We start from the raw sequence: 14,339 nt of genomic DNA, 5'->3' as shown, positions 1-14,339 counted from the left end.
ACTGCTGCTTTAGCACTCTGCCTCTCTCTCTCTCTCTCTGAAAAAGTGCATGATGTGGGCAGAGATTGTGGCTCGCGGTGTATCACAAGCCATTAGCTCCTCTACGCCCGGGGGAAGTGGGCTAATGTCACATTGAGACGAGGCTGAATGGAAAGATTGAGACTGACCTCACGCTATAAAGCCTTGCCCCTCTGTGTGAGATCTGCTAAAGAAGCAAAAAATCGACCCCCTTCCGTCCAAACACTTTGTTTGGCTCTGAGCGTAATGTTTAAAAGCTGCAAACAAATGCAAACTGTCCATAATGCGCAGAGGCATAACGTCCTGGTGGAGCGTTTACAACAAACATGTGCCGTGACTGACTGGGGATATTATCACCTAATGAGAATTGTTCATTTCTGCTATGCGCTCCCTTTAAAAATCTGCAACTTTTAAATAAATATTTACAAATAAAAAGCAACACGGATGGAAATAAAAAGCTAGTCTCAGCCTCAGACGTCACGCCCACTGACCGTTGGCTGCACGTCTGATGCAAAAGGCTCACTTTCTTGGAAACACGTCATCTGATTGGTTGAATTCCACAGGATTTCCAGGAGACGTGCGTGTCGCGTTCTTTTTATGGTCTGCCTGGAAGCAACACGAAGCCGTTCGAAGAAGTAAGCTGTCGTGTTTACAACGGTTGCAATAAGAATTCATCACGATCGACTAAACGCTAAATTCTTAAAAGTATGCGAGGTTCACAACATAAACTTATAATCATTGTTGTTGCTGTTAGCTTTTGACGTTCGTGAATGTACACCGGCCTGTTACTGTGGGGACATTTCCACGCTAAACATGACGCGACACAAAACGAAACGTGATTGGTTGCTTTACCTTTCAGACAAATGGCGTTTTGGGCAGGCCTTGGCCAAAGAAACCGGCCAAAGTTCCCAGACCTTCAGTACGCGAGAGTCGACTAATAAAATGTTGACATTAGCCATATATCTATAATAGAGAGAATTTCGATAATTTTTTAACAACCTTTTAAAATGTAACTGGCGACTTCTGCTTAACAAATCATTATACATTCAATCCTGTTTTACTTTATAAATGTAATCCTAAATGTTTCCTTCATTTTGGAAATGGCGATAAATTAAAAATGAATGAAAAATCGGAGGTTCATATTTTATTTAATATATTAAGTCACATTTGAAGGACACAATAAAAATGTACAGCATAGCAGAAATGAACCCTTTCAGTTTTTTGTGCTAGAAAAATATTCGTTACATTTGATTGTGTCACGCATTTCTCTCCATAACACCAAGAGTAGTAAGTTAACAGTAATGAAAAGGAATATTTCTAAATTGACATTCAGCTACAAAAGCTATAGTTTTGCTATTCTCCTGAATAACACAGCGCACCATTTTTGCAGCCATATTTGATTTTAACCCCACGTGGCTGACAATCATTCTTGCCTTTGTGTAAGAAAAAGACCTGTAAGATTCTGTTCTGAGTTTAATGCGATGCCAGAGCTGTTAACCTCGGGTGGAAGCCAGCTCCGCTCTCAGAGGTGATGCTGCGGGTTGAATATCTTGAGGTCGAGCGCCTCTTCTGCGGCATCGGAGTAGAGGCCTCTGCTGACAGCTGCCTATCAATGTGACGCTTTCCTTTGCCTTAGACCTTTCCTGCCTGGAGTGTGCTCTGAGGCCAGCTGTCAATCAAACTCGCATTCTGGTTCACTGCCTCAAACTTTCAAAAGCATGAAAACACTAGAAAAACGCTGGAGTTAACCAGCAGAGCTCTCAGAAGCATTGGTAAAATTGCAAGAGATCTAAACCTCACGACTAGCAAACAAATGACAATATTAATGCAATAAATTATTTACTGAGAGAGAAAGAGAAAATAGCTCAAGTAGACCATTTACTGTTTTAGAAATGTCTTGAAGTGATTAAGATGGTTAACAGTCAAATGTTTGCACACTAAAATATCAAAACCCAGTTTTGATCTTAAAGGGATAGTTCACCCAAAAATAAAAACTCAGTCATCATTTATTCACTCTCATGTCATTCAAAATCTGTATATGACTCTTTCTTCTGTGGAACACAAAAGAAGATATTTTGAGAAATGTCTCAGTGGGTTTGTGTTCATACAATAGTCAATGGGGGCCAATAATGTTTGGTTACCAACATTCTTCAAAATATGTACTTTTGTGTTCTGCAGAAGAAAGAAAGTCATACAGGTTTGTAATATCATGGGTGAATAAATGATGGAAGAATTTTCACTGTAACTTTATTATTACTGTATTATGAAAATGCTATTAATAATGAATGGATGTCCAGATTTATGACAGGTAGTGTAATAATCACATCTCCAATTTAAATGGCACTCACACCTTCAAATTACCATGACAGCAATGTCAAAACACCACTTTTATACTGATATTGTAATTCAATGGTACTTTTAAAAGGGCCTTAACACTCATACCTGTTTTTTGACAGTGCCTCTAACTGGGCATGAAGCACCTCTCCATCTTTGGCTCTCAAAATGGCTTGCAGATTTTCTTCCAGAACCTTCTTGCGCTGCCTGACCCGCCTCAGGACCTGTCCTGCATCCTCAAACATGGATGTGGGCGGCTGGATGCTCTTCAGAATGCTCAGTCTGTTTAAAGGAACGGCTCTGGTGGGAATTACATCAATGGGCTCTGAGGGCTGCAGGAAAGGAGATCATTTAAATAATCGTATGTATTTCCGGGCGCGTGCTTATTTCCTTCAAAATCTTTTTAAAAGAGCAGCTTCGGAGAAAAAATAAGAAAACTCATTAAAGTAAAACGAAATGCATTTAATTTTGATGTTAAATGTAAATTGATTCACTAAAGGCATAACTTCATTACTGCTATATCGTAAACAATTAAATTAACTGTATTTGTTTCATATTAAAATGATCTGAAATGTGCCAATGAAAATGGAAAAAAATTCAAATCCTCCCAAATGAAAAAAATACTGCAGTATACTTTAGCATTTACCATAGTAACGGCGGTACATTGTAGCATACTGTAGTATAAATTGAAGTATACTAAAATATTCGGTAACACTTTACAATAAGGTGCTATTTGTTAACAGTAGTAAATGCATTAGCTAACAATAAACAAGTTAGTTTTTCAGCATTAATCCGTTAATGTTAGGTCATGTCAATACAGTTATTCATGTTCATTTGTGGTGCATTAAATAATGTTAACAGTGACAACGTTTGATTTTAATAATGTATTAGTAAATGCTAAAATTGGCATAAACTAACATTAATAAATGCTGTAGAAGTGTTGTTTATTGTTAGTTCATGTTAGCTAATGCATTAGCTAATTGTTAACAAATAGCACCTTATTATAAAGTGTTACCAAATATTCTGTAGAATTAACTACTGTGAACTGATGCAGTTTAGTAAATACCGTAGTATACTTTAATATTTACTATGATAAAGTAAAAAATGACTACAGCATCCTATAGTAAATACAGTTTTCTTGTAGGATTTGATCAAATATAGGTGAGTGCTGCTGTGTAAATCTTGGCCCGAAGCGCAGCATCGTTCCCTGTAGTACACATATCACGTTCCTTCTCGGCAAGCATGAAAGTGGGCAGCCGAGGGTCCTTGGCTGTCTCTTTCCACATCCTCTCCTGAATACAAATCTGTCGGAGAGCTCCATAAATCCATTACACAGACCAGCAGATGCTGCCCTGGCGAGCTCGACGAGAGATTTTAACCTGAACCCTGTACTCCTGTCGAACGTTAAGCTACATCAGAGATGCTAAAATACTGTTAATCATGAACTTACAAAGATCCTCTTACAGCACACAATGAATTCGGCATTCACATCCTGATCGATATTGGGGCAGAGGGGATGCATTTGCAGTACGTTTGCAAGATAACTGTTTAATTTAAGTTTGGTACAAAGAGTGTCAATTCATATAATATGTAACATAACAACGAAGAGATACAAATGACAAAATAAATGGCAACAACAAGAGGCTGCGATTATTGACTCGGACGAAAAGAAACAAATCTCAACACAAAGAATGCTGTAATTTGCTGCAGCGGCTTACAGAAGTGTTTTTAGAGTCATTGCACATTTCTTTTCTAACCCCAGGTGCAAACTACCGATAACAACGCTGATTTATCTGAACGGTCTTTGAATAGCAGCGTGCCTTAAATTACACGACACAAAAGGTACCGGTGTGCCTATCTGTTGTTGTGAATAGAAAACGCTCAGAGAAGCAACCTCGTAAACCAGGCACTGCAGAGGATGGGGTTGCCATGGAAACCTACCATGGAGATGGGGGTTGTGGAAGGAGGCGGGACCGGGGTGGAGGGTGTGAGATGGCTGCTCCTGCTGTTCTGGGTCGACTTGGCGTGCTGCGCAGGAAGCGCATCAGCAGTCTGAAAGGACAAGGACCAACATGCAGAATCTTAGTTGCCTTGAACACGAACTTAAACTTTTATGTAAAACATTAGATGCATCGACGTGCTTTTGCATGCAATTAAATGTAACTAGTAATATAACATTTCTTATTGTTTTACAAAATGGCACACTTTGGAAATCAGCCGCAGGCGCATGACGTGTTAGTTCACTACGCAGTGTGAATGACATTCTATTAAAACAGGCCAGACTGCAGGACCAGTGACTGAGCGAGAGCGAGAGAGAGTTTCTGACAGCGGCCAAAGAGCATTCAGATCCTGCATCCTCAATTATATGCTAATGTGTCATTTGCTGTATGTTACATTATTCCGGGCTGATGGAATTTTTCAGCCGCAGAGACGTGACTGGAAACTCAATGCCATACTGGGAGAGCGAGTGTGACAGTAATGGATGGAAACAGGCAGTGGCACATTTGGTGAGAATGAAGAAGTGCTGTAATTTATTAGTGTGGGAGGCAGAGGAACGAAACAATTGGAAAAATTGGTGTCTGGTCAATGAGACACAAATGTCTCGCTTCGGTGGCTCGGCTTGATTTCATCAGCGGCCCCCCTCCAATTAGATTAAGTCGATCCGGAGCTCAACACTTGGGCGGTCATTGGGCCACTTTAAGAGAGCAGAAACCTGCTGGTACATACGGTGGCTAAAATGTCTTAATTGTCCATTTCATTTTACTTTAACTGTTTAAAATCTTGTTTTTGTAGCTGTTGTTGTATTGATGCCAGACTTGTGGTTAGGAATAATCTTTTGCTTTGCGTGCGGTTTATAAAAAAGAGAAAATAACCAAATAAGATAAAAATACATTTTAGTAGTAAACAAGTGAATTCACTGCATATACAGTTTGCAGTGCATATACACTGCGTTATGAAAAAAATAAAGTTATTTATATACAAACCATTTGCATTTAGGTTCCAAGCCAAAAATAAACTTAAGGTGTTAATGAATAAGTTATTCAAAGGACACATGTGGGTATTTTGTCTTGAAATATGCCTCAGAATTCAAACTTACGATGTCCGTTTTAGCCGTCATCCTCCCATTTCAGAGTAATGACAAATAAGAAGAAGCTAGCCGCTTAACTTTTAATAGGCTTGCTCAAGACAGATAACACTACTGCATGAGATCTATTCTAGTAACTATACTCAAAGCCAGAGTGTGAAAGTTAGCATTGATTTCCGAGGCTCTCACCTGAATTAGACGACTCATCTCATTTTTTAGTCGGCCCAGATCTCGCAGTATCTCGCCGGCCCGCCGCACGGCTGAGCTGGAAGATGCCATGTGTGCCTGTTCTCTGTGGTCCTCCAGTTTGCTCTGTTGCTTCACGGCTGGTTCTGATGGTCCTTGGTTTCCAGAACGTGATGCTTTAGGTGACATCTGTGTGCTTCTGCAAAAGCATCAGAGAGATGAGACTTAAATTTATTTTTAGTGAGATGCTTCATACATGAAGTCACATATACAGCCACGATAATCATTTTTGTTTAATTCTGTGAACTATTAACAATATTTCTCCCAATTTTCAAATAAAAATATTATTTCTATTTGCATTTACAGTATTTGCACTAAATAAAAACTTTTCCAGACCTCAAATACTGCAAAGAAAACAAGTTCATATTCCCTTTATAGCAATATAACAGTAATAGTTAGTGTTTAGTTAGGACAAGTTACAAATATTTTTGCTGTGATAACCTCTTTTATCACAGTTCTCATGTGTCTTGTCATCAGTCTTTCACATTGCTGTTGGATGACTTTATGTAATTCCTGAGTTTTATTTTTATTTTTTAAATTCAACAGACACTGGACTGAAATGACCACAATACATCTAGAAATGCTGATTAAATGAAAATTTTGAATAGTCTCTTAATTTTTTCCATGGCTGCAGAGTTTCTTGCTCATATGTAAATGAGTACATGCTTGCCGCAAGAACAATTCATTTGTGTAAATCATTCAAAAAACAGGCAAAAAGTTGTTTTACAAATGCATTACACACTGTAAACTCGAATGTTCACAGTAATTAAATAGATAAAGAAGTGTAAACTTAATTTTATATTAAAAAAATGGTACTAACTTAAATATTTTGAGTTTCTGTAACTAATTCCCACTTTTGCGTTATTGTAACTTAATTTAAACAAGTTAATTCAACACGATTTGTTGAGAATGATTTTCAGTTCCCATCATGCTTTGAGTGCGACTGTATTAGGAGAGTAAATTTTGAAATTAGGTGTTATTTTATGCGTTTTTAGAAAGGATAAAGCTACAGTTAATGATAAATGTTAACGTATCTTTGATATTTAGAAGAGTTTGTTGTATTTTTGAGTTTCGGGGTTACCATTGTTCAGAAGAGTGGTGCTTATGCTTAGGTTGTGGGAGGTGCCATAGCTCTCGTGTGTGTTGCATCACTTTCTGTGAAGGCTGTTTGATAATTGTTGATGTAGCTGAAATGTTTAGGTTATCTTAAGACCTTTTATCTAACTGTAAATAAAAAAGGAGCTACCTTACTAAATGTTCAAAATTAAGAGGTATTAACATGCATGAGTACAACAAACTCAAAACTTGAGTTTTGAAAACTTTTTGAGTTTACCCAACTTGTTCGGGTTTAAGGTGTCCTAAAATTCGTTTAGCTTGCGTTTCATGCATGTAGCCTATCAAGTAAATGTCAACCCGAGGTAAGAATCTTAAACATCAATATTTTTGCACATTGGTGATTGAAATGTGTTTTCCATCACCAACATCAATAACGCTAATCTCACAATACCAAACGCTGTCCAGTTAACTCAACTGACAGATACATTGACATTATATCATTACAATTCAGTGTACTAATAATCCAGTTAAAGGATTAGTGTTCCTCACACACACAGACTATAATAGAGTTTAGCTGAAGGACTAAGCAGTGATGCTCGCCTCTTTCATCAGAGGAATGAGTGAGCAAGCGCCCTGAAACAGTGCCGGAGGATGTGAACTCATCACCCTCTGCGCGACTACCCCACCGTCCCCATCCGTCCTAACAGCTCAGCGTTTACACCACATGTCACGTGAGCGGCACCAGGGAGAAAACCTGAAACAGGCCAGACTGAATCTGAAATATGTATTTATACTGGCAGGTAAGCAGAAAGCCAGAGGGGCCCGGAGGTCCCCAGCTCAGGGGTTTGTCAGGTTTTAGCAGTCTGGTTTCACAGCATTTGGTTGCCAACCCATCTAACGTTACTGTGGCAATTTCTCCAACACTGAAACGCTTGTCTAACGTTGCGGCGATTAATCATCTGCTGACGGTTTCGGTTTGCCAAAATTATGCTGCACATTTGAACAATAAAAGAGACGGTTTTCGGGCAGATCGCATTGTCTTTCCTTGACAGAGAGAGCAAAACAGGTTATTTCAACATGATTTCTAAATCTGCGTCTTGGTTATTTTCTAGCCCACAATAACAAAAAACACAACCACATAAAACACATTCATAGGACTTATTAAGAAGGCTGCAGCCTGACACTTTTTTCATGAAATTATCTTAGATTCTTATTTCTTTCTGTTGACTTTGAGATGAAATGAGGCTTGGACAAATTCTTGACAGGTTTAACGAAATTCACTACGAACTTTCTCCCGTCTGCAGGGACAGACGCAGTGCTAAATGTCATCCGGAGGGTTAATATGGGTTTCTTGTTACACTGATTGCTTTTTCCCACTGGTTTGCTCTCACCTACTAGGAAAGGGTTCTTTAAAGATACATGTTGCCCTTTAAGCCACAAAGACAAAGAGCTGTTATGTGAGAATGGATACTGGAAGAAAGTAAAGCGTTGAGCTTGACGGCTTTATTTAGAGAGAGAGAAGCTGGTGGAACGACAAAGGGAAGAGCTGGAGAGAGACGATTGAAACGAAGCGAAGATGACAAAACGAGAAAGGACAAGAACGAAAGTGGAACAAGGAGGAAAATGAAATGTGATACAGCAGGACAAACAGAGAGAGATAGGGGAAAAGAGGAAAAGAATTTCAAAGCATCATAGGTATTTTGGTTCAAATTCTAAGGCAGCACTGCATGTATATACAGCAATCCCAGAATGCATTGCAACAAACTCAGCAACAAAATGAAAAGCTGTAAATAAATGTGAATAAAAAATGTAAAGAATTGCACCAAAGCTCCAAAAATATAAAAAAATTGATATGAAACTTTTAAAAGTCTTTTGATTAATACATTTTTTATATTTTTGGAGCTTTGGTGTGTCGACTATATACAATTCTTTATTTGTTTTTTTGGTCGAGCACCCACTTGAGGCTGTTGTGCGTGCTTTTGTCTTCTTTTTTTTAATAAAAAATGTAAATGAACAACAGACAGTAGGCTGAGGTAGCTCACTATCTGCACATCATGAGGTCCTGTGTAAAAAGCCCACGCACGCACACGCGCACACACACACACACACACACATACGCACACGCGCACACACACACAGAAATCTGTTGGTTTACTTCACTACAGACAGACATTCATTCCATCTGAGCACAAAAAGCAGAAAAACCTCAGGCAACCGCAGAGACTAAGCAGTATTTAGAAGAAAAGTGTAATCTTGACCTGCGGAAGAAACACAAGATGTTATTGATTTGCCTTACAGGTAAAATTCCATTTATTTGTCGCTATGAAACGGAAACGTGAAACAGCATTTATTTCAAAGTGAAAATGAATGATAATTTTGAATAGGTCGTTGATGATCTTGGCAAAAAACCCGATCAGATAGATTCGAACAGGGGATTCGAGTCATAACTTGTGACCAGAATAGCACAGAGACTTACTGACATACGTCAACAAGACAAAAAAAGTATTTTAAGAAAATAGTGAACTAATAAATCAACAAAATGTCCTTGGTGCTAAAATATGGTTCATCTGAATGCTGTCTTAAATGAACAGTTCGCCCAAAAATGAAAATTCTCAACCCTCTAGTTGTTCCAAACCTGCATAAATGTCTTTGTTAGGTTGAGCACAAAGAAAGATATTTGGAAGAATGTTAGCCTACTACAATTTCTGAGGCGCCATTGACTTTGGTGCCTCAGAATTGTCGGTTGCTATCATTCTTCCAAATATCTTTCTCTGTGTTCATTAGATTTGGAACAACTTGAGGGTGAGTAAATAAAGACAGAATTTTTATTTTTGGGTGAACTGTCCTTTAAAGGAACTACAAGTAGGACTATTAAACAGGAAAAAAGCAACCTGCAAGAAAAAATGTGCAGGCAGACAAGAGACAGAAAATGGCCAAATCACATCAAATTAGCATTTTATGTGAGCAATAAAACTAGCTCATCTTAAATGACCGACAGTCACCTCCTCTCTTATAAAGAGCCGATAGGTGAAGGATACGATACAGACAAAACAACTAAATCTTCTCAAGGTGAAGCGTCTGATGCTGAAGACGGCTGCGTTAACCCGAGACAGCGTTGTGTTTGATCCATCGCTTGGCAACAGACAGCACAACAGGCAGATGCATTAGACATCCGTCTCATCAGAGACGCCTCTCTGTCCCCAGGTTTCATTTGCTGACAGGAAGCCAGGGAAGGAAACAGGTGCTTTTTTGCCTTTTGGGGCTTCGTAATAAATAAACATGAAGGCGAGAGCGTCGGGGCACCGCGTGACGTTTCCACGCAGCACGCTTCCCTCAATCAGCTTTAAGATGCCACAAAAAGAAGCCAACCCATTTGAAGAGGGAGATGCCAGGCTTTTTGATCTCGCTCAAATTGATTAGGGTGTAGATACGATGGGGGGGGGATGCCCGATGGAGGTCACACGATGCTAATGTCTGAGACATCTTCTCCCAGAAAACACGGCGGTTAATGAGTTTCCCCGTTTGTGTGTCGACGTTCGGTGGTGATAGAAATCGTTCTTAAATGATGCACTGCCAGACGGGGTATGGATTTTCCTGCTGAAATATTCATATGGAGGGTTATTTGTGTGCCAATAAGAAAGCATAATCAATATGTGACACCTGTCAGATTGTACGACACAATAGTTACGCCCAAATATTTCTCAAATCGAATTACGACTTTCCGTCACCTTCCAGAGAAAAGAAGCGTTTTATCAATGCTCGGCACATTTTTTCTGGTTTATCGCAGAGATAGACATCACCTAAGGTTTAACTCGACAAGACGCCAAACCTCAAGGACAAACCACACGCTTGGAGAATCGCTTTTAACAAACGCTACAGAGAGAACAATTCATTATCCAAAAGCGGCAAAGCCCCAAAAATAGAACAAAGAAACAAGATGTTTTCCCCATTCGTCCAATCAGAACGCTTGGTGTCTGCCTTCATTTGTCAGTCACAACAGATCTGGAGGAGAAACGAGAGGGAAGAACCTCTTTCTGAAGAGGTGAAATGAGGATGGAGGAAGGGTGACGTCTTCTAACCTCACGGCTGCTTCGGTCTACGGGAAACGGCGACCGCGGGCTTCGCTAATGGTGGCACATGAGTTTCAACCCTCCTGTGAAGAGATTTCATTTCATTGATTCAGATTTCATAGAAAGAAGAGTGAAATGTCGGGGCAGGTGGCATATTCATCGTGGGGTGCTGCGCTCCACGCAGCGAGGGAAACCTGAGGAACAAAAGAACCGGCAGGTTCTCTGACTGCTGACGATATTTATAAATATGACAGCGTGCTGTTTTGATGACAGACAGGTTATTTCATGAAAGTGGGATGTCTTCTGTTTAAAACTGAATGAATAGACAACGGTCGTGTCAGGAGATGAGGAAAACTTACTGCTGTGTTCACAGTCCTCACACTATCTTTGCAGTAAGCACGCAGTATGTATACTAAGCCCAGTATGTAAATCGTTCATATGAAAAAATATTTGTATGACTTATTAAATTTGAATGAATTATTAAAACATTCAGTATAGGTCTATATATACTTCGGAAGATGTAAACAAAGCTGGTCCAGAAGAACTTACTGTTTCAGTGTTTTAACACAACACAAACCTTTAAACAAAATACAACCAACAGAACATTTATAACCGAAGCAAAAGCGATATCAATAGATTTAAATTTAAACTTATTTCCAAAACATTACAAATTTCAATGACTTTTTCACAAAACAAGTTGTTATAGAACATATAGCCGCAAAAAAAAATGGGAGACCCTTTCAATATTATTTTCAGTTTTTCTTTGGATTTACTATTTATAGGTATGCGTTTAGGTAAAAATATCATTTTTGTAAATTTTTTAAATTTAGTAAAAATATCATTTTTACTAACAAATTTCTCCCAAATTTTAAATAAAAATATTGTTTCTATTTGCATTTATTCGCAGAAAATGAAAACTGGAGAACCAGGTGAAAATAACAGAAAAGATTCTGTGTATTTTTTAGACCTCAAATACTGCAAAGAAAACACTTCAAAGCAATACAACTGTAATATTTGTACATGACCAGGATGACCAGGATTTTTATCACAGTTTTCATGTGTCCTGTAATGCGGTCAGTCTTTCACATTGCTGTTGGATAACTTTAAGTCACTCCTGAGGTTTGATTTTGTTGAAATTCTGGACTGGAATGACCACAATACATCTAGAAATGCTGATTAAATAAAAATGTGTCTCTTATTTTTTTCTATGGCAGTATATGGTTTAATTAAACCTTCTGAGTGTAAATTAATAGGTCTGTCATTGAAAAATAAAATTAAGAAAGGAATTAAGATGATATATGTTGGCGCAGCTCATGTGCGGCAGTACAATATAACATTATCCCTATACAATTATTATGACCAAAATAATTCATGTTAACAATATTATAGCAATATCTATGAAATATTGAAAAAATATAATTATTGCTAAAATACATCTTTTAGCTTTTTTTGGTGTGTGTGTTTTCTCTTTTGCATGTCGCTATATTGTGCCACAATATACACCTGTTACGTCCCTAATATCAACCCTGCTTTTTAACCACGATATTTCCTAAAAAACAATGTGGATGCAAGTAGCTGATATGACAGTGATAACTAGTAAACTAGCAACCGCACAGAAAAACAAATCAATGACAGATTTTCTACCTACAGCCACTGCCTCCTACAAACATCACTGCAAGCATTTAAGCAACAGGGTGGCTTGCGTCTCATGCCCTAACAACAGACTGTTTTTCTGTGCCGTGCATTAGCCAAAGGGACCCATCATCCATCATGGCGACCCGCGGCTGCACAGATGCTGGGTAAACCCCGCTCATCTAAATGCCGAACACACCGACCCGAGCACGGATGCTCTTTCCACCGTACCAGCCACAACAGATGTGGCCTCGGACCTCGCTATTTAAATCCGGCCACCTGATGCCCAGGGCTGTGGCGAGAACTCCGGCGGCACAGCATGGGTGAGCGCGGTTCTTGGGTGCTCATTTATCATGATTTGTACAGGGTGCCCTGCTTCCATTAATGCTCTTCATCATATCGGTTTTTGGGAGATTATGTTTTTGGATTGTGTAGTCTGTGTGAATGTCCTCTGGATACAGACGCTGTATTTTCACCTGCATCAGAAGCATATTCATATAAATATATGACTACACTCTTAAAAATATTGGGTTATTTCAACCCAGCATTGGGTCAACATTGGACAAACCCATCCGTTGGGTTACAAATTAATGTATGCTGGGTTTTTTTAACCCAGTGTTGGGTCAAATATAAACATTTTCTGTGTTATTTTAACCCAACTGTTGAGTTCTGAGTCAATTTGTTGTTAAACTCAGGATTCCCGACTTCTATAAAGAGAAATTAGATCAATAAACACTGCGTCCACTTCATTGCAAATGTCCATAGAAAAGAACCGAATTGGATATTTCAAACTGATATTTATTTCCTCTGCTTCACAGATAATGAAGGGAATCGAGGGAGAAACCCGGAAATGTAATTTAAAATCAATTTTACAGGACAGAACGGAGATGGGCCTGGAAGAGAAGACTATGCAGGATGATGAAACTCTCCTCTGAATTGCTCCTCTTACAATCCCTCAAGGATTTTGTCACACTGTGCGCACACAGCTCCAATCTTATGTTCCCTGAGAACACACATTTTAGTTCTGTTCCAATAACCCACATCACGGCACATAAGATTGTTTTGGTGAACATCTAAGGCATCGTTGCATGTTTCCTTTCTGCATGAGGCAATCTCAAGTTTTCTATTTGCTTTCAGAAATTCGACTGACAACAAATACATCTGCAGAGTTTGGAAGTAGCATTCAAACAGACTGCAAGCTCTCTAGGTTTTAAAACACAGCTAATGTCTCATGCACAATGCTAACTTTCACCTGCATACACACATCCATGTGTGTACTACAATGAAAACAGACCTTGTGAAAAGTAACACGAGTGCCATTCAAAGCCATAAAATAAAACAGAAAAAGTTGAACACTCCATTGTGTTGGATATTTAATAGCAAGACTCCTCATGCGCAAATATAGTCCCCTACCCGTAATGTCACGACAGGGTGGATAGCGTGACATTTTGGCAGGATCAAGGTCAGTTTATTGGCTTTACGTTGGTGCAGGCAGGAGCTGTCTATCAGTAGTGGGTGACATTTAAACTGGAGTCCACTAATGTGGTGAAAGTCTCAATGGAGAAAGCCTGCTTACAGCAGGGAGGACACACACACACACACACACACATATTGAATGCAGGCAGTTATCAACATACAAATCTCATATTTACACAGTAAATGTGCTGTTGCTTTGCAACAGAGGTCATCCATTCATCAGTTCAAACATATGCGTGACAATAAAACAGAACGCTGTTTGGTCAATATAAAAGCAAGTCGCGCAGATCCGTGCTAATAACATAAAAAAATCTGGTTACAAATCACTGTGCAACACCCAAAGCAGATAACTGGTTTTGTTGCATAGATGCACTCCGATATGTCAAAGGTACACACAAAAAAATGCTGAATTGTCTTAATTT

At 38.9% G+C, this 14,339-nt stretch overlaps 1 protein-coding gene and 1 long non-coding RNA gene across 7 annotated transcripts in view; one reads left to right on the top strand and one right to left on the bottom strand.

Moving 5' to 3' along the window:
• Window positions 1-14,339, bottom strand: part of kiaa0586 (KIAA0586 ortholog) — a 103,269-nt gene that overhangs the window by 60,904 nt on the left and 28,026 nt on the right. For all 4 annotated transcript variants that reach the window (XM_057344382.1, XM_057344381.1, XM_057344383.1 and 1 more), the window contains exons 11-13: window positions 5,627-5,822; window positions 4,294-4,404; window positions 2,461-2,684 (exon numbers count right to left, since the gene is read on the bottom strand). In XM_057344382.1, coding sequence (XP_057200365.1) covers window positions 2,461-2,684; window positions 4,294-4,404; window positions 5,627-5,822 — 531 coding nt within the window. The remainder of the gene's footprint in view (window positions 1-2,460; window positions 2,685-4,293; window positions 4,405-5,626; window positions 5,823-14,339) is intronic.
• On the top strand, window positions 2,616-13,791 carry LOC130560539 (uncharacterized). Of its 3 annotated transcripts, none has more exons than XR_008963708.1 (3): window positions 2,616-2,713; window positions 12,558-12,764; window positions 13,260-13,791. It is a non-coding gene; the product is annotated as an uncharacterized LOC130560539 (long non-coding RNA). The 3 variants fall into 3 exon arrangements; XR_008963706.1 differs by lacking the exon at window positions 2,616-2,713 and adding an exon at window positions 10,126-11,026; XR_008963707.1 differs by lacking the exon at window positions 2,616-2,713 and adding an exon at window positions 10,126-11,201.

This window comes from Triplophysa rosa, linkage group LG10 (genome assembly GCF_024868665.1).
Source record: "Triplophysa rosa linkage group LG10, Trosa_1v2, whole genome shotgun sequence".
NCBI classification, from domain to species: Eukaryota; Metazoa; Chordata; class Actinopteri; order Cypriniformes; family Nemacheilidae; genus Triplophysa; species Triplophysa rosa.
This window is presented reverse-complemented; position numbering and strand designations above follow the sequence as displayed.